Here is a 26,902-nt window from a genome sequence, read left to right as displayed (position 1 = left end):
CATGCTCACATTGAGTGGAAGTAATTCAAAGTAATAAGTTCAAAATGTCAAATGGTCGCGACTAAGATGGCCAAAACACAGTCACAAGAGATCTCACACTGACTCTCTCTCTTAACACCCAGTGAGGCTGACTCTCTCTCTTAACACCCAGTGAGGCTGACTCTCTCTTAACACCCAGTGAGGCTGACTCTCTCTCTTAACACCCAGTGAGGCTGACTCTCTCTCTCTTAACACCCAGTGAGGCTGACTCTCTCTCTTAACACCCAGTGAGGCTGACTCTCTCTCTTAACACCCAGTGAGGCTGACTCTCTCTCTTAACACCCAGTGAGGCTGACTCTCTCTCTTAACACCCAGTGAGGCTGACTCTCTCTCTTAACACCCAGTGAGGCTGACTCTCTCTTAACACCCAGTGAGGCTGACTCTCTCTTAACACCCAGTGAGGCTGACTCTCTCTCTTAACACCCAGTGAGGCTGACTCTCTCTCTTAACACCCAGTGAGGCTGACTCTCTCTCTTAACACCCAGTGAGGCTGACTCTCTCTCTTAACACCCAGTGAGGCTGACTCTCTCTCTTAACACCCAGTGAGGCTGACTCTCTCTCTTAACATGCCACCCAGTGAGGCTGGGCGTCAGTGAGCCAGCGGCCGTTCATCGGTGAATCACTGGCCCTTAGATCAATGATGCATGGAGGTCGATCAGGGCCAATAACCGCTTCCGTTCAGCTCGTTAGCTGGAGAGCCTTCGTCCGTCACATCCCCTCACTGCCAACACATCCATCCCCCCCTCCTCCTCCTGACCCCGGTGGGCTGGAGAGTCAGAGTCTGCAGAGACTCTTTACAGTCCATAGGAAGATAATATACTATATAGAGCACGATAATATACTATATAGAGTAAGATAATAAACTAGATATAGTAAGATAATATACTAGATATAGCAAGATAACATAGTATATAGAGTCAACAACAGTCAAAACATTGTTTCATTTGTATATGATTGTAAATGAGTATCTCTCAAGAATAAACTAGAGGTTGGAAACACTGGTACAGTAGATAGAAAGTACAGAACAGAGAGTAGAGCACATTGCCTATATAGAGAGAGAATATAGAGAGTCTAGTATAGAGAGTAGAGTCTAGAGTCTCAAACATAGAGAGGAGCACAGGCCAGGCCAGGGATGACAAACTAACAAGCCTCATCCCACACACTGAACGCTGACACTAAAGAAGCGATCTGAATATCCTCAGTAAGTGTCCATGTGCATGGGGTGGACCTGGTGAATCACCTCATGGTCCACTCAACAGTCCAAGGAGAGTGGTGGAGGGGAGACGGGGGAAGCCCCCGCCTTCCTCTTCCCTCGACCCAGGGCAGCCGATGCTACACCATCTCACTGCAGCCTCCTTCAGGAGCCTGGGTCTTTCATCTTCTCCCAAAGCTGATCCAACCCGAGGGGGCCTTTGTAGAGTCTCCACTTAGGGCTGGTTTGCTTTGAGACAGCACAGCCGGCAATTGATGTGGACCGAGGAGGTTGCCAAAGGTCGACAAAACAGACGAGATTCACCGGATACATGATACACACACTCATTAAGGAAGCTGCAGAACATACACACGTACCATTTATATGGGATTGTGCGTAAATGTTAGAGTTTAAATGGTGTGTTTTGTGTAGTCATAGTAAATGGTGTGTTTTAAGTGTGATCATTTATTAGTTAATTAGAACAATTAGATGAAAAGAAATTGAAATTAGAAGATACTCTCCTGACTAACAAAAAATTGTGATCATCCGTGAAGTCATCAATCAAATACTAAGTTTCCAAGAGGGAGAGGGGAGAAGACTATGAAAGCATCTCAACTGCATTATTTTGATTTTACTGTTACCATTCACAAATAAAGAAAAAAGTATGTTTGTCTCTCTCCCTCCCGTTTATCATAACATGGTCAGACCAATGCCCTGATATATATTCAAACAGAAACAATCCAAGCCATTAGAATTGGAAAGTAGCCAATTCCAAACCATTCCCCTGTAATGGCGACACAACAACAACACATGGCTGGTTTTCACCGCCACCGAGCTCTCACCTTTCGGCAGGAGGTTAGACGCTGAGCGTGTGTGTGTGGTGGCGGGCAGGATGTGTGTGTGGTATTAACATGTTTGTTTTCCAAAGCGAGGCAGTCCTCTTCACTGTGCTGTGGATGATTCATATCTGTGTGGCCAGCGCTCACTCACATTACACCAGTGGCCATGACACAGAGGGGGGACGAAGAGGACCACCCTCCTCCATTCCTCCAGGGGGGCTGGGGAGCAGGGAGGAATCCAAGAGGGCCTTCCTCTCCCCAACACCTCCTTCTACTGCACAACCTCCTCCACCTCCTGATTGGCTGGATTACAGGAAGGAGGGGGCGGGGGCAGTCACGAGCAGGCCTTCCTCGACCATCTGCCCCTCCTCCTCCAACTCCTGGAGGAGGAGATAGCATTGAGGGTGGAGAAGAGAGGGGGTTTAGCAGCCGGGGCGAGACATTGACAGCCTCAGTTAGAAACCAGATTAATCTGATTTCCCGGAGGTCAGATCTCATTGGATTAACAACATTTGGAGTCTCTATTGAATTCTTTAAAAAACAATAAAACCAGCGCCTTTGCTGTTTACTTGGTTTTGAAATGATTGCTCAATACTGCAATCAATGTTTAAGTGATGTTGTTTGGATGGAAGCACTGCCATTATGGCTCCATGCTGTTTTTCCTCCAGAGGGAATTGAGTTTATTTCAGGGTGATTCAAATAAATAACTGATTGAAGCTGATAGTGAGTGGAGTTGAATCCCAACGAGAGGTGGTGAAAGTAGAAAGCAACCAATGGAAGATGAAGAGGACGGCGTCAGCGACACCATGAAGAGGAGGAATGTCTGTGTTTCTATAACTCCAACACAACTCCCAGGAAGAGGTTGATAGACACTCATCCACATGAACAGTAGTTCCCCTTTCAACTGAATGATGATATAGGATGTTTCTCATTGAAGTGTAAGTGAACAAAAAACAGTTTGACGCTCTAATCTGGCCTAGCATGGATTAAGCCCCATATGGGCCTCTGCTCACTGCAGGAACATAGCAACCCACGCCGCTCTATGGAGTCACATGACGGCGTTGCGGTCACTGGGGAACAAACTACGTTGCTCTCTCTAACTACTCTCTAATGTGGCAGGCCGGTTGAATGTAGTTCGCTAGGTCAAGTGGACCACAGGGAGCCTGCGGTCATAATTCTCTTTTGAGAAGTGTTGTGCAACAAAACAACATGTGGAATCCTCTTGTGTCGTTGCATCTTGTGTATCCATGATTGTGTATTCGGAAGAGCAGCCATGTTGGGAGCGCTGCACTCACAAGCCTCTTTTACACAATTTTCCCGCTGGGATAACCTTTCAGGTAGTGCAGGTGGTTTTCACCTTTCACACATGCAGCTACGTTCTTCAACATCGCCATCTGGCCCCCTTTTACAAATGGCAATACAAGAAGAAATACAAGAAAAGATGTGCAATGGGAACATCCAGGAGCAGAGAGGGTCAGAGAGGAGAGGAGGAGCAGAGAGGGTCAGAGAGGAGAGGAGAGGAGAGGAGGAGCAGAGAGGAGAGGAGCAGAGAGGGGAGGAGAGGAGCAGAGAGGAGAGGAGAGGAGAGGAGAGGAGCAGAGAGGAGAGGAGGAGCAGAGAGGAGAGGAGCAGAGAGGAGAGGAGAGGAGCAGAGAGGAGCAGAGAGGAGAGGAGCAGAGAGGAGAGGAGAGGAGAGGAGAGGAGCAGAGAGGTTTGGTTTTCAAAAAACCTTTATTGCACCATTGCAAAGAGAAAACAGATCACTATCGCATCATCACTTAAGAGCAAAAAACAAACAAAAACAAAAACATCCCTAAAGTACAACAAACCTGTCAACCAGAAAACGTGTTGCTCTAGTCAGAAGCTTACATTCAGCTCTATGTCCCCCCCACAGAACATAAAACCCCTCCAACAGCCCATATGTGACTGAAGCCCTGCATATTGTCCATCATCTGATGATAAGCATGTTCCACCCTCAGTCAGGCCTTCAGCAGTCCCTTCAGAACCAGCACCGGCTCCACACTACCGACACTCTGAGTCCGGTTCCTGCGTGTTACCCAGATGGCCAACTTGGCAGAACCAGATAAAAAGTTCACCAGTGTGTGTACACTCTTGTTCTGAGCACAGTATTTTGGGCCAAAAATAAACAAACCAAAAGAAAAATTCCCCCCTAGACCCTGAAACCACCTTTTTAAAAGCTCAAACAGTACTGTCAGCCGAGGACAGTGAACAAATAAATGCACAAGGGTCTCAATCTGAGAGCAGAAAATACACTCCTCCTGCTCTGGACCCAGGTGCGCTCTGTATCTGTTTGTAGCTATTGCTCCATGTACAATTCTCCACTGGAGGTCTGCTGTCCGCTCTTCAACGGGCAGCTTGTACAGAGACCGCCAGCTGCCTTTCGGGGAAACGTCTGGACCAAAAAACTCAGACCACCTTGACTCCTTCATGCCTGTCAAAGAGCGCAGGTTCAGAACCTTAGAGCAGATTTGGTACAAATCCTTCTTCCCTGCAGCCTGAAAAATCTCCAGGTGTGGGGTTGTGAGAGACAGCAGCTGACCTCCTCCCTCCTGCCACTCCCCCACAACTGGGGTGATAGACAGAGCGGGGAAACTGTACTCTCCCTCTTCGCTCCACTGGTCACACAGAGTGCGGTTTTGTACAAACTCTCTCAGAGGTTGTTGCAGGGCAGCACAGACTTCCTCCACCACTCTGTTGATCAACCTGATGGAGGTGATGTTGCTTCTCTCTCTCAAGGTGTCCACAGATGTTGCCGTCATCTTCCTCAGATGGCCCAGTTTGGTGCAGCCAGCCTCTCTAAGGTAGGCTTGCAGGCTGGCAGACTGCAGTGTTTGAGTCTTTATGAGGTTATTATTAAACAAAGGCTTCTCAAACAACCACATGCCCGGAGTCTCATTTGTGGCACGTGCAACCTTAAATATCTGCCATGCCTGCAATACCGAGCTGTAAAAAGGTGTCAGTCCAGTTAGATCCACATCCTCAAGCTGAGAAAAGCTCAGAAAAAGTCCAGGATGACTCGCTGAACGTCTTCCATCAGGCCTCTCGGTGGCGTCAGAGCAAAAAGTCTATGCCAAAGAGTCGAAGCGACCAGGTTATTGGCAACCAGAACTCTTCCCCTATACGACAACTGGGGTAGCAACCATTTCCATTTAGACAACCGAGCGCACACTTTCTCCTTAACTCCCTCCCAGTTCTTGTTTTGAAAGCCCTCAGTGCCCAAAAATACTCCCAACACTTTCAGGCCCTCCTTCCCCCACTCAAGACCTCCAGGCAGACTGGGCACTGCCAGATCCCTCCACTGTCCCACCAACAAAGCTTCACTCTTTGCCCAGTTCAACCGAGCAGATGAAGCCTTTTCGTACAGGGACAGGGTATCCTGCAAACTTTGAACATGCCCCTGGCTGGAGACAAAAATACTAACATCATCTGCATAAGCAGAAACAGTAGGTGGACGATCAATATTATAGGACCCAGGCAGTGAGAGACCACTGAGCCGACCTCTCAACATGCACAGCAAGGGCTCAATAGCTAAGCTATATAGTTGACCGGAGAGAGGACAACTCTGTCTTATCCCTCGCTGTGCAGGGATTGGCCGACTCAGCCCTGCCCCCATCCTCACCATACATTGAGCACCATTATACAATAAACCAATCCAGGCCGGAAAACCATCGCCAATACCAAAAGCCCTAAGTGCAGAAAACAGATAAGAGTGATCCACCCTATCAATAGCCTTCTCCTGGTCCAGAGAAACAATACCAAAATCGACATTATGGGATTTACACACATCAATAACATCTCGAATAAGGAAAACGTTGTCCATTATTTTCCTGTCAGGTACACAGTAGCTTTGGTCTGTATGTACAAGTATTCCCAGGATGTCCTTAAGTCTGTTTGATAAGGCTCTGTAAAGCACCTTATAGTCTGTAAAGAGGAGAGCAACCGGCCTCCAGTTCTTAAGTAAGGCCAGGTCTCCTTTCTTGGGAAGCAGGGAAAGCACAGCTCGCTGACAGGAGACAGGAAGTGATCCTGTTCTGAAACACTCCATTAAAACAACATGTAAATCAGGTCCAAGGGTATTCCAGAACCGCTTGTAGAAGTCAGAGGAGAGACCATCAATCCCTGGTGCCCGTCCTGATGCCATCTGATTGACAGCGACTGTCAACTCCTCCAGAGTCAGCTCAGAGTCCAGAGCAGCTTTCTCTCCCGGGATGAGCTGAGGAAGCCCCTCCAGGAGCTCCTCGCGGCACGCCATGCTGCACTGTTCTGCCCCAAAGAGGTCAGCGTAGAAGTCCATTGCATGGGTCCTCATCTCACCTTGACTGGTGGTCACTCTGCCTCCAGGAAGCTTAAGGCAGGTCATCTGCTTCCTCTGTGCCACCGATCTCTCCAGATTAAAAAAGAAAGAGCTTGGGGCATCCATGTCCTTTAGCTGGAGGAAGCGAGACCTGACAAGAGCTCCCTTCACTCTCTCTTGCAGGAGGGAGCTCAACTCCAATCTCTTCTGCTGCAGCAGATGACCCGTGGTGGGATCCAAATCCCTATGTTACCCCTCTTCAATGTTGCAAATATTAGCTTCAAGCTCCTGAACTGCTGCCTTTATCTTAGCAGTCGAATGGGAGGTATACTGCTGGCAAAAGACACGAATTTGGGCCTTACCAACATCCCACCACAGCTTCAAAGAAACAAAATCCGCTTTCCTAGTTTTCCACTGCTGCCAAAAACGCTCAAAGCTTTGGCAGAAAGAACGGTCCTGCAGGAGTCTATTGTTAAACAACCAGTAGGACTTAACCCTTTCACCTGGCGAAATGATCAAGTCTATGCTGACATAGTGGTGGTCAGTAAAGCCAACTGGACTGATGTAACTGTGGACTAATCTGGAGCTGAGACTTTAGGAAATGTAAATCCTATCCAGTCTAGCTGCACTCACCCTGTTATTGCTGACCCTCACCCATGTGTATTGTCTGGATTGCGGATATTTGACCCTACATGTGTCTAACAGATCCAGGTGTGTGATGATACTGTTAAGGCTCTGCGATGACTGTGGGTGGGGTTCTTCACTTGTCCTGTCTACAGTAAAATCTAGAGTGCAGTTGAAATCCCCACCAATGATGAATTGATCATGATGGTAATTCCTTACCTCATTTTTTAGCAGGGTGAAAAAGCCCACTCTTTCTGTGCCTCGATTTGGGGCATATATGTTAACAAACCAGAACACAGAGCCCTCTATTTCTGCCCTGACAATCAACAGCCTGCTCTTCTCCACTTCAGTAGAAGATAATACCTTTACATTCGCATTTTTCCTAAACAGAACAGCTACCCCTGCACTAAGGTTGGTGCCATGACTAAGGGTACACAAACCCTCCCACCATAAACCCCAATCTATCTCATCTGCTGGATTAGTATGTGTCTCTTGCAAAAACAGCACATCAACCCTTTTTTGAGTAGCGACTTCAGAGATTAATGCCCTTTTGTGTCTGTCTCTCCCACCATTAATGTTCAAAGACCCTATTTTGAGGCTCCACATAGAGGTCAGAGAAGAAGAAACAGATAAGATGAACAGAGCAAGGAACAATAAAAAGAGGAAAAACACCGTGTGGTACATGATCACGTTACTGTTTAGTCTTTTTAGCAGTTTTACCTTTTTTTGCTTTTCTCAGAATTGTAATATGCCTTTTAAGGCGAAAGCGTTTCTTTTCGTCCAAGAGGTCAAAACCGACCAATCTTTTCAGTACACCAACAGATCTGATGAACTTGTCAGTGTCACTGAAATAATCATTTAGTCTAACAGACTTTTTAAATGTCACATCCAGAAATTGATTTATTTCCTCTAAAGAATAGAGATCTGTGTTCCTGATAGAAGTTTCAGACTCATCATCCATGTCTTCTCCTTCACAGGATGCCTGACTATTTAACATACCCTGTTCTTCATTGGTGATCACAGTGGGATCTCTGCCTGCAAAACTTGTGGAAGCTGCTTCAGTGCCTGCAGACTGAGAACTGCTCAGGTTCTCTGCAGCCACAGGAGCCTGCTGCATCTCAGGCTGGCTCTGTTCCTCCCTATCTAAGTCATCATCCTCAGAATGTGAACCAGTGAGACCGGCTGCCACGTCCTCAGCGCCGGGATACGCATCCGCACCCGCTGCGCTAGCACCGGACTCGCCAGCCGCGGACCCCGCACCGGACTCACCATCCGCGGACCCGGCCGCGGACCCAGCACCGGACCCGCCAGCCGTAGACCCGGCCGCGGACTCAGCACCGGACCCGCCAGCCACGGGCCCAGCATCGGACCCGGCAACCGCGGACCCAGCACCGGACTCTCCAGCCGCAGACCCAGCCGCGGACCCAGCACCGGACCCGCCAGCCACGGACACACCGGAGCCGCCCGCTGCATCAGCGGAGTGAGCTGCCCCCTGCTGTCTATGCGGACACGCAAAGCGTTTATGTCCCACATCTCCACACTCGAAACATTTGAACTGTCCTGAGCTGGCGTACACCATATAAAACCCATCACCGTGCCTGTTCTAGCAAAGCATCAGTGTGTTTCTGTACATGTGGTGGGAGGGCCACGTAAGCTTTGGGGCTACGCTTCATAACGCCGGACACAGAGGAGCCCTTACGCAGCTGTCAGGACTCGTCGGTTGATTTAACAGATGTTTATCAAAGGACGCTGATACTAACACTGATAATTCAACATTAGAAGCAGCGCGAGGAAGACTTATTCCACCGCCCCACAGATGTAAATGTGAATTTGTTGATATTTAGACTGTATATTTGATTCGAGTTGTATGGTATTTCTTACACCTCTAGTCCAGAAATGATGGCAAAGGTGAAGAGAGCAAAAAGAAAGAGAGCTTCTTCAGCTTGAAAACATATGCGCATGTATATCTGTCCTGGACAGTTTGAAGATAGTTGTGAAAAAGTGAATTTGCAGAATCTCCAAAATATGAATTCTTACATTTTGCTACTTTTAAACAAGATATTTTTATTTATTCCTGATGAAATGGATGTAATTGAAGTGGTCTCGATCCTTCAAATCCTTTAGCCCTTGAAGTCCTCAAGCAGATCTATGCTTCTTAAAAATCCTACACTGACCCATTTGGTCTCTTGGAACCATATGTTGGTGATCTTATTCTAGCGTACCTCAGCGGACCTACAGGACTCAAAGGCTCTCAAACATCGATGCTTTGATCTCTTTGTCTGCATCTACACACACAGGAGTTTAAGAGTTGAGTTGAAGAACGAATCTGTTGTGATAACTCCATACCCTCTCTAGTGAAGCACCACCGCTTGGGGATTGAGCGATGCAGACTCCATCTACATCGCTTGGAATCTGAAAGCATGGCGGGAAGTCACCACTGACACCCAGTTCTTACCTTGCAGGATACTGTAAATGCAAGGGCCTTTCTGAATGTCTGGCAGACTTCAGTACTTGGACAACTGCCCATCACCTGAGGCTTAACCTCAACAAGACTGAGCACCTCCTAATGCCAGGGAAAGATTGCCCACACATGGACTTGCTGGTCACTGTTGAGATCAGTTATGCTGCACCGCAAACATCACAGCGGTGGATCCTGCAGATTTGCACTTTACAACATCCGCAGGATCCGGCCCTTCCTCACAAGGGAAGCAGCTCAGCTTCTAGTCCAATCACTGGTCATCTCCCGCCTCGACTACTGCAACTCGCTCCTGGCTGGACTCCCTGCCTCTGTGAATAAACCTTTGCAGCGCATCCAGAATGTGGCAGCGCGCCTCGTGTTCAACCTACCTAAGTTCTCCCATGGACATCTGGTACCGCCATCGCTAAGAGCAAGCAAAGGTCGATCATCAAAGTCACAACTTTTCTCTGTTTTGGGACCTCAGTGGTGGAACGAGCTCCCTGCCGATGTCAGGGTCGCAGAGTCGCTCCCCAGCTTCCGCAAAAGACTCAAACCTCACCTGTTTAGAGTTCACCTCGACTCTGCATAGCTACCCAGCCCCTTCCGGCCACCATTGTATGTTGTACGTCCTGGCACTTAATGTACGCACTTAATCTAAATTGCACTTATTCATAGTACTTAATTGTATAGCATCTGCAGTAGCTGCTATCACTGCTGTGCACAGGGAATGGGTTAGCGATTGTTAGTACTTGCACTTGGTTCTATGAACATCTTTACTGTACCGACAGCGATATATTGTATCACTTGTTATGACAAATGTACTTATTGTAAGTCGCTTTGGATAAAAGCGTCTGCTACATGCCCTAAATGTAAATTTAATAGACCTTGCTCAGGCATACTCACAGATGGAAATGGAGGAGTCTTCACGGAAGTATCTGACGATAAATACCACAAAAGGCCTTTACCAATACAACAGATTGGTCTTTGGTATATCTAGTGCCCCAGTGATATGGCAACGCGCCATGGACCAAGTACTCCAAGGGATATCGGGAACCCAATGCTATCTGGAAGACATCATCGTCACCGGAGTTGATGATGAGACACACTTGACAAACCTACAGAGAGTTCTGGCCTGACTGGAGGAGTATGGATTGAGAGCCAACTAGGACAAATGTAAGTTCAAAATCCTTGTGCTCAAGTGCTGCTACCCTACAAAGCCAAAGCCAAAGCTAAAACCAAAACTACTCCTTTAGGCTAATTGATAGCCCATAGGAGATCCCATGGTGGGAGCACTTTACAAGGGCGAAGGCTAAATAATATACCATTAATTCACATTAGTTAATTCAGTAAAAAGCATGAACTATAAATTACCAAACCGTTTATTATCAGTTAATTTACGGTCTAGTAATTATTTACTAATGGCGTTCATCTTAACTAAGGTATTTATTTATACAATATTAAATACCCTAACCGTTATAACGTATTTATGAATACCTGGCTTACTTAACATTAACTCCATTTCCTTAGATAAAAAAAAAAAAGTATATATATATATACCTTCTTTGTTTTATGATAAAAAAAACTGGAATTCAAAGTGCCATCATGGCTGGCCCTTCAGATGCCCATCTGAAACGGTCCCCCCTGGTACCACTCAAGTCTGGAGATGGGACTTATCAGCAGGAATCGATTTTACGTATGGGCAATGAAATGGCTATCACTGTACACAAGGCCCAAGGAATCAGGCGATCAGCTTCTACGCACTCATACTGAAAGCTCCAAATGACAGACAAGGTCCCATATGTAAGTCACATATATATCCTCCATCAATTGCTCAGAAAAACAGCAATATGTCAAGTATGTCAAGTTTCTGTCTGTGTAAACACGATGGATGCTATATGTTGTACTGTCATTAAAAAATGTTAATAAAAAAACATATTTTCATTGATATGTCAGTGACAGATAGATGGTCAGTGAATGTATATGATGTGAAGTTCATTATTTAAAGAGCCAGTGAACCCAAAAACATATTTTTTTATTTCAAACATGTTTATATGCCATTTTATCAATGTTACTGAAATAAGTTCTATGTTTCTGCCAGGCACATTACATTCATTGTGTTTTTGTTGGGCTTCCCAGAAGTTTATGTTCACCATTGCTCTGCCAAAGACCCTTCCAAAAGTCAATTTTAAGTAAACATATTGTTTCACAAGATACTCAAATTACTACAAATGAATATCACTGTTGGGGCTATTTTTTTATTTGTATTGTGTTACCATTAGGGGCACTGTACCTGTCCGGTGATTTCTTGGTGTTTCTTCAGTGTTAGGTATGCACCATCGGGAGCACATGGTTTTTTTATGTCTCCATTTTCATTGAATAATCATTGATAGGTTACATTAAATAACACAGCAGCTCAGATAACTAAACCACATCAAGACAATGATTCAAACAACATGCAGCCTCCGTGGTTTCATAGCAACTACTGTGGCAAACAATATAGAACTTTGAATTAAATTACAAACTAAACAATTTGAAAAATATAAAGCACCCTTATCCTTAGAAAATGTTTTCAAAATTTTTAAAAATATCTTGAAAAATTGCATTTTTCACTTCAAGTCATTCATATTGTTTTGCAGCCAGAAGGTTGACATGCATGACATCTTGCTTGTTTCTTCGACCATACTGGACCAGTGTGTTGTTTTGAGCTGGATTGATAAATGACATATTCTTTCGTTTAGGTTAGAGAACGTGCTGTGGATAGCCTTGTCAAAGGTCTCTTTGTGTTTGTTTCTTCATTCCCCTTGGGGGAGAAATACTCCCCAACCACTCCATGCAGAGGTCAAATGGTGGGTCAGCCATGTTCTTGCTTCAGGACACTTCAACCAGGCTGTTTGATTTACAGACATGGCCCCTATCGTTGTATTCTCTCTGCTAGCATCTTTCTACTGTGTATGCTTTCAATAAGGTTAGCAGAGATGGCTAGACCAGTGTGGGATTTTTACATTAAACGGGATACAAATAAGGAGAGCTAGAGCGACAGCGTGAGAGAGAGAGAGTTTGGATTGAATGGCATTCAGAAAAGCCAAAGAAAGTCATTGAGCACAGATTGGAAATAATATAAGTATTCATTTTCCTGTCATCACAACGATCAATGGACGCGGATGAAGACGGTGTGGTCATGTGGCCAATCTGAACCCATGTGCTCTCTTCTCAACCGGCCATTGTGTCCATCAGCTGAAGGAGAACACAACAAAAATACTCTTGTTCCTCTTGACTCATGAACAAGAATTGGCCTGCATGAAAAGGAGTCTGCCGCCCTAGCATTCCTAAGAGGCCAAACCCGCTGGGCTGTATTTGGTCATTCTGCTCCATCATCGAGTAGAATAGTGTGTGAAACACCAGCTTGGGTGTCGATCAAACCAAAAACCTTTGCACGCTGTAACTTCACTGCCTTTTAATCTAAGCCACAAGCAAAGTCTGCACCTTTTTAGTGTTGCAAAGCAACCATGGAATGTCTACTCCTGAACCTTAAAGCCATAGGCCGCTTTGTCCTCCAATTGGAACTTTTTTAAATACACAAAAGCTGCTAAAATGCATTCATGTGTTGAGTCACCAGCAGGTCATTGGTGAGAGTGACAGTCACTAGAGTTGGATGTCTCGAGACCGGTCTTGGTCTCGAGACCGGTCTCGAGACCACTTTTACGTGGTCTCGGTCTTGTCACAGTCTCGACCGTCTTTGGTCTTGGTCTTGTCTTGGTCTCGGATCCCTGGGGCTTGTCTTGGTCTCATTGTCTTGGTCTTGCGGTCTCAGGTCGACATAGTGGTCGGGAGATTTGCAACAAATAATGTCCATGATAAAAAACACAATATTCGATAATGCAACATTAAATTATTTCGCTTCAAATGCAACCTTTCAAATGCAACCAATCAATGACATACATGTATTTTTGTTGTGATTAAGAAACTGGCGCTCATCCATTCAAAAGACGCAAGTGTAGCCAGCGCGAACGGTCGTAGCTGTCAGTCTCAGTCAGACCTACAGTAGTAATAATAATGTCAGCGAATTCTGCCATCATTAAATTTGCATTCACCGAACACAAAGAAATTTGCAGTCCAGGGGCAACAAAGAAGCATTCTGCAAAATGCAAGTTTTGCAAAGTCTCTCTAACCGAAACAGCCGGGACGACATCAACGTTCACCAGACACCTGGAGAGGAGTCACCCGGAGAGGTAAGCTAGCGGTATAAATTATTTAGGGGACGGATATTTTTTTGCAAGCTTCAGTTCTTTGCAGACTTACTGAAACATTTTTGGCTGAGAGTGTAACTACATGCTAAGTATAGGTAGTTAACTTATCAGTGTCTCTCGGCTACTTAAACATTAACAGTTTTCACCAACGTTAGATATTTTGGCGAATTCATTGAGTAGAAATACTGTACATCAAAACCGTGTCAGTGAGCTGTTGTTCTTGCCGTACTGAAGAACAGGCTTTATATTATTGGCAGTGTGTTGTAATCACATGCTATTGCAGACATCAAGATGTCTGCAATAGCAGACATCTTGATGTTGTCTCTATTCTTGTTAATGCACCATTTGATGTGCAGTTTGTATTGGTATGTAGAATTTGTAGTTTGCATTTGATTCATGTGACATGTGCGCATGTCATTGTTGTTTACTGTATTTTATTTAAAATGGAGTTGTTTAACTAAATAAATGTGACCATTGACATTTAAATAACATCTGCATATCACATTATTTTGACTTCACAGGCTTAATCAATTTCTGGCAAGGTTATAATTGTGTATCTTCAATTTCATCTACAAATTAAGTATAATTGTAATTAGTTACATATTTCCCATAGCTGTTGGAGGTGTTAGCTGTTTTATCAGATGACTTTTGGACCAGGAAGTACCAGTCAGTCAGTAATATCAGTCCTCAACAGCAGACAAAGGAGTCTCAATCCTCTAATAGTGCAGTAACAGCTGTCATGCAATTGCTATACCTAGTTTATCTCACCCAGTCTACGAAAACATTTACAGTGAGTGAGCTCACAGTCACACACATTCATGACAAGCTCTGTCTCTGCATTGTTCTGTCTGTAGTTGAAATAATACCTTCTTAAATTGAATTTAAACGTGGACTGAACCTCTTACCCCAGTATGCTGCTCTTATTCAATTGATGCAAGTTATGGTGTAACACTAGCTCACTAGCTCTTTTTTTTGTTGGTTTTTTTGGTCTCGGTCTTGGTCTCGTCTCGGTCTCGTCTCGACTTTGTCTTGGTCTTGACTCAGTCTGTCTTGGCCTTGGTCTCGTCTTGGTCTCGGTCTTGATACCCTCTGGTCTTGGTAGTGTCTTGGTCTCGGTTTAGGCGGTCTTGACTACAAGTCTAACAGTCACCACTGATGTTATTGGTCAGGTGGGGTCCCCTCAGACAGGCACTCTGGCCTGCTGGTTGTGTTCGCTAAGAGGATCAAACACTGAGCTCACTCAGATGTCAAGTGGAGCCCTGCGCTCAGGGCACCATCTGATCTCCAGATTTATCATCAGGCAACTTTGAAGCACGATCAAAGACTGACAAAAAAATGTTCAGCCAAATGTTTTGCCAAAGCGTTTCTAGTTGCAATGTACTAGGTTGTTATATCTGGCTGCTCAACCCTTGAACACATGGAACTCGGCCTTCCTTAAGGTCTGCTCGCCCGTATGTGGGGGGGGGGGGGGGGGTATTTAGTGTCCTTAAACTGCAGCTATTGATTAACCAGCTTGATCCATGATGCCTACAGGTCGGCTGCAGACATTGGGGTTCATTTAACCCTAGACTGGGGTCAAACGTTCTAGCCCCTGAAAAAATGATCCTATGAATCTCCTAAAGATGTCGGTGTGTCTGCAGTGATCAGAGTCGGTTTATGTTCCTGGCTTTTGGTGCGTGTCTGACAGAAGTGCTTTGGTGGTTGCCATATCGGTTGTGTTTCCTTGGGATCTGCAGGTGGGTGGGTGTGTGTATGAATGAGAGCTATGCTGGTGATGTTTCAGTGCACTCACTGTAAACCATCTATCCATCTTCTCTACTGATGTACAATAGCGCACCGTGTATGTATGCGGCAACACGTAGGTCATGCTGTATGTATTGATAATACGTAGGTCTTCCTAATGTGTGTTTGGAGGTAGGGGGGACCGGAGGCTGGAGGGGACATTGTTAACTGCCCTCCAGCCAGAACACTTGTAGAGGAGAGCCACCACAAACACCTTGAGGCCATCGGCTCACTATGGTGATCCTGGTCACTGCATCAGGACGTTAAGGCACTCAGAAGGCTCTGGGTTCAACCCCAACCGCCTCCTGCTCATTAACGGCATGAAAGATGCACATTGTTTTGGGTCTGCTAAAAAGTGTCTCATATCTTATAATATCCCTTTCAAAGCTGCCTGAGCACAAAAGCAAGACACTTAATGTACAATAGTTGTTATTCTGAGTGAGTTTTGAGTGGTCTTTACTGCTCACCTCATGGGAGAACAGGAGGAGATGGAGGGGCTTTGTATGGAGTCGTTCAGAGAGGCCGCCATGTCTTCTTCACCAAACACACCTCAGCACCTTTGCAGAGAAACAAACACACAACGCACAAACACCAACACAATGTTAGCATTGTGTTGGTCATCTTTGAGCAAGATGCCCCTACATTTCATTTGGTCTTAAAACAAGGATACAATGTTTAACGTCAAAAAAGATGGACCACTGTTAAAAATATGGGAAAAACTGAAAAATAACTTGAAATATCTGCATCCACTCTGCATGAAGCATAAACACAGGACACAGAGATACCAGTGTACCTCCCCTCATAGCAGGCACTACTATCCAATATCTATTGATCCACCTCCAAGCCACAGTTCTTGTCCTGCCTTTTCCCCTCCAAGTAATTCAATTATCAATAAAGCTCTCTGTTTTAAATAGCTGTACCCCCCTGTGCCAGTGGAATAATATTTCCTATCTTGTAATTCCCTGGCTGGCTGCCAGACCTCCACCCCCCCGATCAGTCCAGCTGACGCTCTAAGTGCCTGCAGCTTTATCTGCTGTTTTATTGATGTGTCCCCTTTAGATGAGCCTCTGTTCAGGCAGACCGCTCGCTGCCTGGCCGTCCTAATCCTCTTAGGTAATGGTGCAGCGCTAAACGCACAAAGCTCACGTCTGCTAGGGAGTAGACTGAGCAGGTAGTTACAGAGACACACACACACACACACACACACACACACACACACACACACACACACACACACACACACATACACACACACACACAAACACACATTAAAACATATAAACACAATAAAGACAAGGCTAGAGAGTAACACACCAGAGAGTAACAAGTTTGAATTTTTGTAATCAATATGTCTCTTTGTATAACATACTGATGCTATATATTTTGTGATGGATGAGATGGGGGTCATCCTTTAAACGCTCGACTGATACATTTCCATTTAGGAAGATGAAGAAAACCAACTGCACCTCTGTTCCGTGACCCTGGCCGCCGTGCACTATCCGTAAGATTTAGAGAGGAAGAGGAGGAGGAAGAGGAGGAGGATGAGAAGGAGGAAGAGAAGGAGGAACAAGAGGAGGAGGAGGAAGAGGAGGCCGAGGAGGAGGTTGAGGAAGAGGAGCTGAGTAGGGGATAGTAAAGGAAAGGGGGGATGAAAGAGAAAAGTAGAGTGCAGGAGAAGAGAGAAGAGAGGAGGGGACAATAAGAGGGGAGCTAGGAGGAGAGGAGGAGGAGCTACGAGGAGGATAGAATGGAATGAGTATTTCGCCAAACAATCTTTGATAGATCCCACTAATTATAAGTCCTTCAAAATAACTATTAAACGTCCTATTAGGCTTATAATCAAGTATCCCATAAGTGCTTAAATTTTTATCTGTGCTATAAAGCTGTTGGACAACCCTCTCGCTCTCCCACCGATTAGCATAATAATGGAGTTGAAGCTGCGTCCAATCAGCAGGCCTCGTTAGAGGGGTGGGGGGCTGACGGTGGTGGTGGTGTTGGAGCTGGAGAGGCATGTCAAGGGCCTGTTGGAAATAGATCTCTCCGCCATGGGGCCGTCTGAGAGTCAGGCAGTACTTGACCACCGACGGCACTTATCCACTTCCGGGGCCCCAAGTGACGGCGGGCGACGGCACACGCTCAACGACAACACATGCCTACGCCGCTACCAGGAAGTCATCACTGTTGCATCCTTGAAGACTCTTTGTCCAAAGGGACACACTGCAGATTCCTTAAGATACGCGCTGTTCATTAAGGGGCAGGCTCTTCATCAAGAGTCCTGCTCAAATATCCCTACAGGGAGGTTGGTGTTGTCACCTTGTAGTTCGCATCATTTGCATTGTTTTCATTTTCATTTGCATTGTGCTGTTGGTATTTATTCTTTTATTGTTTGGTACATATGTTTTCGGAAAGCATTGGAATGGAGGGTGTTGCGATGAGCGGATATTGGTTCCGGCCCTTCTTTTGTTTTGGGGGGACAGTTGAGTGGGGTGAGCAATTGGAGAGATTCACTCAGCACATGAGGTACTGTGTTGCCATGTTGTTTGAAATTAAAGAAGAGAATAACGCAGACAACTGTATTCATTATTTATTGTAACCCCCATGTTCCCACGTTCCCGGAGTGACCGGAAGGCACTTCCTGAGCAGAAAAAAGGATTACAATGTTATGGCTGAGAGATAAAACCCAGTATGAGAGTTAAATACCCAAACCACTATGAGACTTAAATACCCAAACCTCAATGAGAGTTGAATACCATCACCACTATGAGAGTTAAATACCCAAACCACTATGAGACTTAAATACCCAAACCTCAATGAAAGTTGAATACCATCACCACTATGAGAGTTAAATACCCAGACCACTATGAGAGTTAAATACACAAACCACTATAAGAGCTAAATACCCAGACCCCTATAAGAGTTAAATACCACTATGAGAGTTAAATACCCAAAACACTATGAGAGTTAAATGCCACTGTGAGAGTTAAATACACAAACCACTATGAGAGTTAAATACCACTATGAGAGGTAAATCCCCAAAACAATTTGAGAGTTAAATACCACTGTGAGAGTTAAATACCACTATGAGAGTTAAATGCCTAAACCACTATAAGAGTTAAATACCACTGTGAGAGTTAAATACCACTATGAGAGTTAAATGCCTAAACCACTATAAGAGTTAAATACCACTGTGAGAGTTAAATACCACTATGAGAGTTACATACCACTATGAGAGTTAAATACCACTGTGAGAGTTAAATGCCTAAACCACTATGAGAGTTAAATACCACTATGAGAGTTAAATACCACTGTGAGAGTTAAATACCACTATGAGAGTTAAATACCACTATGAGAGTTAAATACCACTGTGAGATTTAAATGCCTAAACCACTATGAGAGTTAAATACCACTATGAGAGTTGAATACCACTATGAGAGTTAAATACCACTGTGAGAGTTAAATACCACTATGAGAGTTAAATACCACTATGAGAGTAAAATACCACTATGAGAGTTAAATACCACTATGAGAGTTAAATACCACTGTGAGAGTTAAATACCACTATGAGAGTTAAATACCACTATGAGAGTTAAATACCACTATGAGAGGTAAATACCACTATGAGAGTTAAATACCACTGTGAGAGTTAAATACCACTATGAGAGTTAAATACCACTATGAGAGGTAAATACCACTTTGAGAGTTAAATACAACTATGAGAGTTAAATACCACTGTGAGAGTTAAATACCACTATGAGAGTTAAATACCACTAAGAGAGTTAAATACCACTATGAGAGTTAAATACCACTATGAGAGTTAAATACCACTATGAGAGGTAAATACCACTATGAGAGGTAAATACCACTATGAGAGTTAAATACCACTATGAGAGTTAAATACCACTATGAGAGGTAAATACCACTATGAGAGTTAAATACCACTGTGAGAGTTAAATACCACTATGAGAGGTAAATACCACTAGGAGAGTAAAATACCACTATGAGAGTTAAATACCACTATGAGAGGTAAATACCACTATGAGAGGTAAATACCACTGTGAGAGTTAAATGCCACTGTGAGAGTTAAATGCCTGAACCACTATGAGATTGTCCAGACAGCCTCCATCCCAACATGTCCAGACATACGGGCTGGCTAAGCAGACCTCCATAGGGCCGTCTCTGCTGGCCTGGGCGTTTCATGTCCTCAGTGTAACCTGAGGGTTTTCTGCAGAGTGCTGTGCTTCAGGGTGAGTCAGACAAAGACCCCCTCTGTCTTATTAGGCCGATCACATGACTGGTCCTATTACAACCGGCTGGTGCATGTGTGTTTTGGTCTTTCTGTTTGTGCATCTGTCCCTGCGGGCGCATGTGGAAGTGTGTGTGAGATAGATCATATGGGTATGTGTTTGTATGTTTTTACATGGGTGAGTATTTGTTTGTACGTGTGTGTGTGTGTGTGTAAGAGCATGTTTCTGTGTCTGTATGTTTGTATTTAAGCATGTATGTAAGCATATTATAAGCGTTTGCACTTGTGTGTGTTTTTGAGTGTGTGTGTTTGTGTGTATGTGTGTGCGTGTGCATTTGCTCACACACACAGTGGGAACTACTCAGGCGATGGCTCCAGATTCCCTGTCCCATTTACATGGCAGCTCTTTGTGAGTCTCTTTGTGTGTATGTGTGCGAGGAGGGTGCTCAACAGGGATCTGGGCTTGGAGAGAAAGCGCACGCTGGACTACATGAGTAGGTCACTGGCGTTTCCCTCAGGTTCGTCAGTACCATTTGTTTTGACATTTGGCCCAGCCCGCTCGCTGTACCAAACACAACCACAGGCCTAACCAAGCAAGGGACCCTCATGTATCTGTTCCTCTGGAGCACGCTGCCATAGGAACACCAGGCATAACAACCTCGCAACCTTTTTCAATTAAATCCGCTTTTATTTTTGATCATTCCTGGAAGCAACACATTGTGCCAATTCTGCCTCTCAAATGTGTCTCTGGGATTTCTTATTTTTAAAGAACTTCTCCTCATTGTTTTTTTTCTCCTGTTGTTTGTTTGATTGTGTGTATGTGAGATTTTTTAAATCCACAATATTATTTTCGTCACGTTTTTAGCAGGCTACAACATAAAGGTGACTTCATCAAGTGCTTTGGGAAGGGGGGAGGGCAGTTCAAACACTCCATAATGACAGCCAGCTTTAAGCTACAGCTGCGCTTGCTCTTTGATTTGTCACTGTGGAAGATAATTCAAGTGTCAGCTTGACTTGGATAAGCACAGTCACGCAATCTCAGCTTTCATCGTATGTAATTCTCTAAAAATGTTCACTGACCGAGATATTGTCCAGTCACTCCTGCTGAACCATTTGTCCGGTCTTTATAATTTTAGGAACATAAAGTCAAACTTGACTTCTTGTTTTTTGTGGTAGAAAGCAAGTTGCCAGTCCTGAGGATAACACATCCAATGGAGAGGAGAAAACAAAAGACCACAAGATGGTTTGGTTTCGCTGTTTTGCCAAAAGCAATGAAGAAAGAAATCCGAAAAGTATATATAAGAAAAACACCATTTGGAGGAACTGGGGAGAGAGGACTGGGGGGTGGGGTTCGAGGTGGGTGGAGGACTGGCTACCATCTGGGATCCAAGGGCCAGAAGATCATCAGAACTCTTTGTGGATGCAATCAGAAGAGCACAATTCATCTGAATGGATGGCACTGCTCACGCTAAACTAAGCTAAAGTTCACCACGTTTCTGGAGTTGGCGACAGATCTCTGGAGTGTATCTGCTGTGCGTCCTGAGGCCTTGCTGACCCCTATAAATAGAGCTGCCTTTGTATCTGAGACTAGATGGTGCCGCTGGTCCCCTTGTCCTCTCATTGAGCTCAATATCCAGACCCACAGACGGAGGGAGGGACTGATGGAGGGAGCAGACGGAACCACAATCGGTACCGCAGAGCAGCGATGCATGCAAGGCATGCTGGGTATTCTCTATGGTTGAACCTTTGGGCCCTCCCAGTGGGCTAGAGTGGGCCCTAAGCATTCTTGCTCCACACACACAAAATGTGGCGCAAGAAGGGACAAGAGGGCCGCTGTGTGTCACAGAGAGAAGAGGCTTGATGTTAAAGAAGGCTTTGGCCGAAGCCCGGACAAATATGCTAACTATGATTACAGTCTGCTTTACACTAGTTGTTAGCAGAAATACCAGGAGGATAGTGTTTCACATATAATTAATCAGCAAATAAAGCAAACAAACTGCTAAAATTAGCTCAATTTGCCAAAAGAAAAATGCAGCAAAAATAATAGAACTAGTGTAGTGTAGTCTATGGTTGGGTAAGTGTTGTTCCATGAGGAGGCTGAGCGGTCCTTATCTCGGGACTCTTAGAGTTCCTTAAATAACAGTGGCCCTGCAGGGCTTATTTTAGCCTTGCCTTGCTGACTGTAAAAGGCTAAAATAACATTGTTGGGTATGCAGCCATGATGTGGACATTTACTGTGGGTTGTGGTGTGTGCCGTCATCACTTCACTGTGAGTGTGTATGTGTGTGTGTGTGTGTGTGTGTGTGTGTGTGTGTGTGTGTGTGTGTGTGTGTGTGTACACGTGTGTTTCTGTTTATTCCATGAACCCCTTGGGTTCACAGCTTCTAAAGTTTCCTTCTACAAATCGCCATGGACTTTGGATGTAAAGAACAACAAACCCTTTTGTGTGTCTCTGAATGAATAAACCCAGGAGCGATTCCACACTGTGCTCTCATGTTGTATCTGTGGTTCAACACACACATGCTCCTCGGGGGGGCATGTGTGTGTTCTCAGCCCACGGAGTCTACCTCCCTGCCCACCCCCGCATCTCGTAGAGAACTGATCTCCTCAGCATCGCTCACTAGTCAAAGCATCTAAGGATCAACTCCTGGTTAGGGACAGATGGGAGCGGGCTTGTCTGTAGGTCGATAACAAGACAGGTGAGTTAGTGCCACCCTCTTGGTTCTCAGCATGGCAGCAGCTGCCAGCAAGGACTGAAGTTGGAATGGAGTTTTGACGATGGACCTTTTGTGTTCTGATTCATTCATTTGTCTTTGTGCCCCAATAAACGGTGGCTTCCCTCCTGCACAGCTTCACCGCCTGCTTGAAGCCTGAGTCTGCTCCTTCCTTTGCACATTGATCAGTGGCTAATGAAGTGAAGAGAGGAGGAGGAGCCCTGAGAAGCTTAACTATGACACAGACAGACACACACTTGTCCATCCCTACACACACACACACACACACACACACACACACACACACACACACACACACACAAACACGTGTATCCATCCCTACACACACACACACACACACACACACACACACACACACACACACACACACACACACACACACACACACATGTGTGTCCCTACACATACACTCTCTTGCGTAGGCATTGTGGGAACGTGCATTGGTTTATAAGGTTTCTTCTGGTTCTAAGTTTGTGAAGAAGTTACCAGCAGAGCCAAAGACTTGACAAGAAAAGCAAAGTTGGCTCGGGAGACGAGCTCAGAGGAGCAGGAAACGTAGGAACAGAGAGAGGAGATGAGAGACCAGGTGCTCCCTGTGGTTGATACAGTAGCACCCGCAGACAGACAGGCAGACAGACAGACAGACAGACGGGGAGGGGGGGGTTGTCAACATTGTGCGTAGGATGGAAGGAGTCAGATGTAAAGTAATCCTGTCGACCGCTGGCTACCTGTCAGCTACAGCCCTTGTACTTCTGCACTATTCCTCCCCATCTCTCTCTCTCTCTCACCCTCTCTCTCTCCGTCTATTGCTCTCTTCCGTCTCTCTCGCTCACACACACAAACCCCCCATTTCATTCCTCTGTTCCATTGTTTCTTGGGGTTTCAGCCGCGTGTCAACGTGGGTTTGTAAAGCACCGATGCAGGAACGTCTTGTTCAGAAAAGCTCAGATTGTGTATTTTTTTAAGGAGTTTAGTTAGCTGAGAGGAAGCGCTTGCTCCAGTGACTAAAGGATTAGATACGTGTAAAATGGATGCATCGCGTGTAGGAGGCTTCTGCTTTCTGTTTGTCACGGATTCACTCTCCGTGGTGAAATGGGAGCGTTATTAATCTCTTCGGTGAAAGCTGAAGTAACGATGCAGAGATACACACACACACACACTCACACACACACACACACACACACACATACACTTAAACACACACACAAACAAACATACATATACACACACACATGCACACACACACGCACACATGCATGCAAACACACACATACAAACAAACACTAGGCCACAGTGACAGTCAGATTCTACATGTTGACAAAACCTCACATGACACACCCGCAAATAATTGGCACATACCATACACACAAATAGAAATTATAAGGTATACAATGCATATGTATTTATATATTTGACACATAAAAACATAGGCAACGGTCCTGAAGCTGTTGACACCGAATATAAACATAATCATTATGTCTTCCTAGTCAATTTTTCAATCTTTTGTGTGTGTGTGTGTGTGTGTGTGTGTGTGTGTGTGTGTGTGTGTGTGTGTGTGTGAGTGAGTGAGTGTCTGTGTGTCTGACATTCTGTCTGTCTTTCTGTGTGTGTGTGTGTGTGTGTGTGTGTGTGTGTGTGTGTGTGTGTGTGTGTGTGTGTTTATGCACATACCAAAAATGGGCATACTTAGTTACAACAGACAGAAGGTAGACAAACACACATACATACAAACACACACACACTGACATGCTTCGGGCACCCACAACCACACAGGCACACACACACCGACGCACACGCAGACAAAGAAACACAAAGAGATTCCAACTGTAAAAGGGATCCCTAATGAAGCAAAATCTTTTTGTCTGCAACATTCTGTAGTTCCTAAATGACTATTGATAACTTCAGACATTGTTTACCTAATCAGAAAACGTCCTTGTATTGCCCAAAACAGTCCATTCAATCAATTGTGGATTCCCAAAGTTCAGTTGTATAATATGACAGTAATAAATATGTGTATATATATATATATATATATACGTATATATATATATATTGAACTTTGGAATCTAGAATATATACAAACTTTATAAAAAGACAATGACGTCTTATTCCTTTCCATAATTCCCTATCACTCTGCATCTCAGAGAAACATTGTCTTGACACCGTTGGGGAACTGTCCAAACGAACCAAAAGTCACCATAAGTGGCAAACCTCTTTCAGAGCGATTTGCAACCAGAGCTCAGGGACCGGAGGAAGTGTGGCAACATCCCGCCAAGCCAAACTACACCTCCAACGAACAAAAGACGCCGGCCTAGTTCAAGCCATATCAAAGTCATCCTACTGAGCCCCCATTTTTCAGTGGGTGCACAGTCACTAAATAACGAAATCAATAAATCAATATACATCAGTCTGTGGTGAAAAAGAAAATGTGCTAGCTGCTAGGGTGTATCTGGCACTATGTTTTATTATGAATGTTATTATTTATTATGGGGGCTTTATATTACGTTCATGGCCAACAATACCTCTTAGCTGTGATATGATAACAAAAAAAAAACTAGAACCCCCTCTTGGTTTCCAAGCAACCTGTCACTCACTCTCACTCCTGACCTGTGTGTAACAAAAGAGGTGGTTTTACACGCACATTGACACACACACACACACACACACACACACACACACACACACAGACACACGTACACGTATGCACAAACACAATACAGAGTACACATTATACACTTCATATCTACGTCTCCAATCTAAACACTTATCCTGAACTGTCTCCTGCACATTGACTTGTGACCTCTCGGGGCAGACTCCCTGTCAGAAGCACCGGGCTAGATAACCTCAATACAAGACTGCTGCCCCTCAAGGTAAAAGCAACGCTTTAAAATTCTGAACCTTGTTCCCACTAAAACAGCGGATTCCCACACACCCCCCACCCACTCCCCATAAGAGGGTCAGAGGGGGAGTAACAGACAGGGAGCGAGAGGAGAGCTACGTAGAGGTGGAGACAAATACGAGGTAACTTCATCCACTTCATAATATTCTATTTGTTTTTTTGTTTCCTTTTTAAAAGAGAATTTGCCATTTTCTCTCTTCTTTATCCACCATGAAAACATGCCCCGGCCATTTCTTTATGGCCTTTATAGGAACAAAACACGCTTTATAATATCAGGAAACAAGCTAAACATGCTTGACAAAGCCAAACACACTCAGATGTACCTTTTCAAGAGACAAGCGGTGGGAAACGTACCTCGTAAAGCGGTAAAAAGACACTGAAAGGTCACAATGGGTAAGACACTCCGACACATCCCCGGAATCCCTGGACGCCGGCGGCTGACATGGTTAATGAAGACCAGAGCGCTGAGGCTAACAGCAAGGAGCTAAGAGCTGAGACGGAGCTGGATCCTGTTAACACAACGCTAGCTCTGGTGGAGCTACGCAGCATCTGGAGCCTCCGCTAGCAGGAGACTGACACTGGATCCGGGGACAGCAGCCCTCTGGTCCTCGGAGAGGATTATTATGTTTACCTGACACCGCTGCAGGAGAAAATATCAAGAACAACTTAATAATGCAAGAGTTTAGGCACTCTGAAATGAACAAACACACACACACACACACACGCACACACATACACACACACAAACAAAAATAGTCTAATACACAGGCTTAAACACACAACACACTAATACACACATTTAAAGAAACTCAGACCCACTCGCACTAACGCACACACACACACACACACACACACACACACACAAGCACACACACACAGTCGAAAACGCACACCTTAACACCCCCACATACCCTTACATACACAGACACAACACACGCGCACAGACACACATAACACACACGGTAAGTAGGGAGTTGTAATGGAGTCCCATCATAATTGAAGACAGGCTTAGTGTTGCCAGGTAAGAGAGGCTGCCTCTCTATAATCAACCTTCAACTTCACCCCCACTAGGCTGGTTGTCGTCACCATGTGATCATATGTCTGCAAAGTGTATCTCATAAACCCTTAATTATATATCTTTCACAGTGTATTTCATATTCCATATGGTTTTCATTTTCTAATTTTTTATATTTAATGCCAAGCTGATTTTCAATGCCTTTGCTAGCAACACCTTTCTATCTCGTTTCACTGCTTCGAAAAACAAATGTTGTGATTGAGATTCACTTCACAGCGTATTGTGCTAAGACTGTATGGATACATTCGTGACATCACAACTTATGTTTCCACCAGCACATTACTGACTCAGATATTAATGAATCGTAGAGTCTTCTTGCTAGGGGTAACGATTTAAAAACGTTGGGAGCGGCAAAATCATCCTAGGTCAAAGAAACGGATAAACACAGTGTGACTTTTAGCTAGTGCTATTTCTAGACTCCTGGTGTTCAAAAACGAAATACGAAATTTGAACT

General features: G+C 44.8%; 1 protein-coding gene across 2 annotated transcripts in view; it reads right to left on the bottom strand.

Moving 5' to 3' along the window:
- The window catches only part of insc (INSC spindle orientation adaptor protein), a gene marked incomplete at its 3' end in the record, with an annotated part of 55,007 nt that overhangs the window by 19,042 nt on the left and 9,063 nt on the right, over positions 1-26,902 (bottom strand). For both annotated transcript variants that reach the window (XM_079744054.1, XM_079744055.1), the window contains exon 2: positions 15,964-16,053. In XM_079744054.1, the coding sequence (XP_079600180.1) occupies positions 15,964-16,025 (62 nt within the window). In that variant the 5' untranslated portion in view covers positions 16,026-16,053. The remainder of the gene's footprint in view (positions 1-15,963; positions 16,054-26,902) is intronic.

Source organism: Pollachius pollachius, assembly GCF_949987615.1.
Source record: "Pollachius pollachius genome assembly, chromosome: 9".
NCBI classification, from domain to species: Eukaryota; Metazoa; Chordata; class Actinopteri; order Gadiformes; family Gadidae; genus Pollachius; species Pollachius pollachius.
This window is presented reverse-complemented; position numbering and strand designations above follow the sequence as displayed.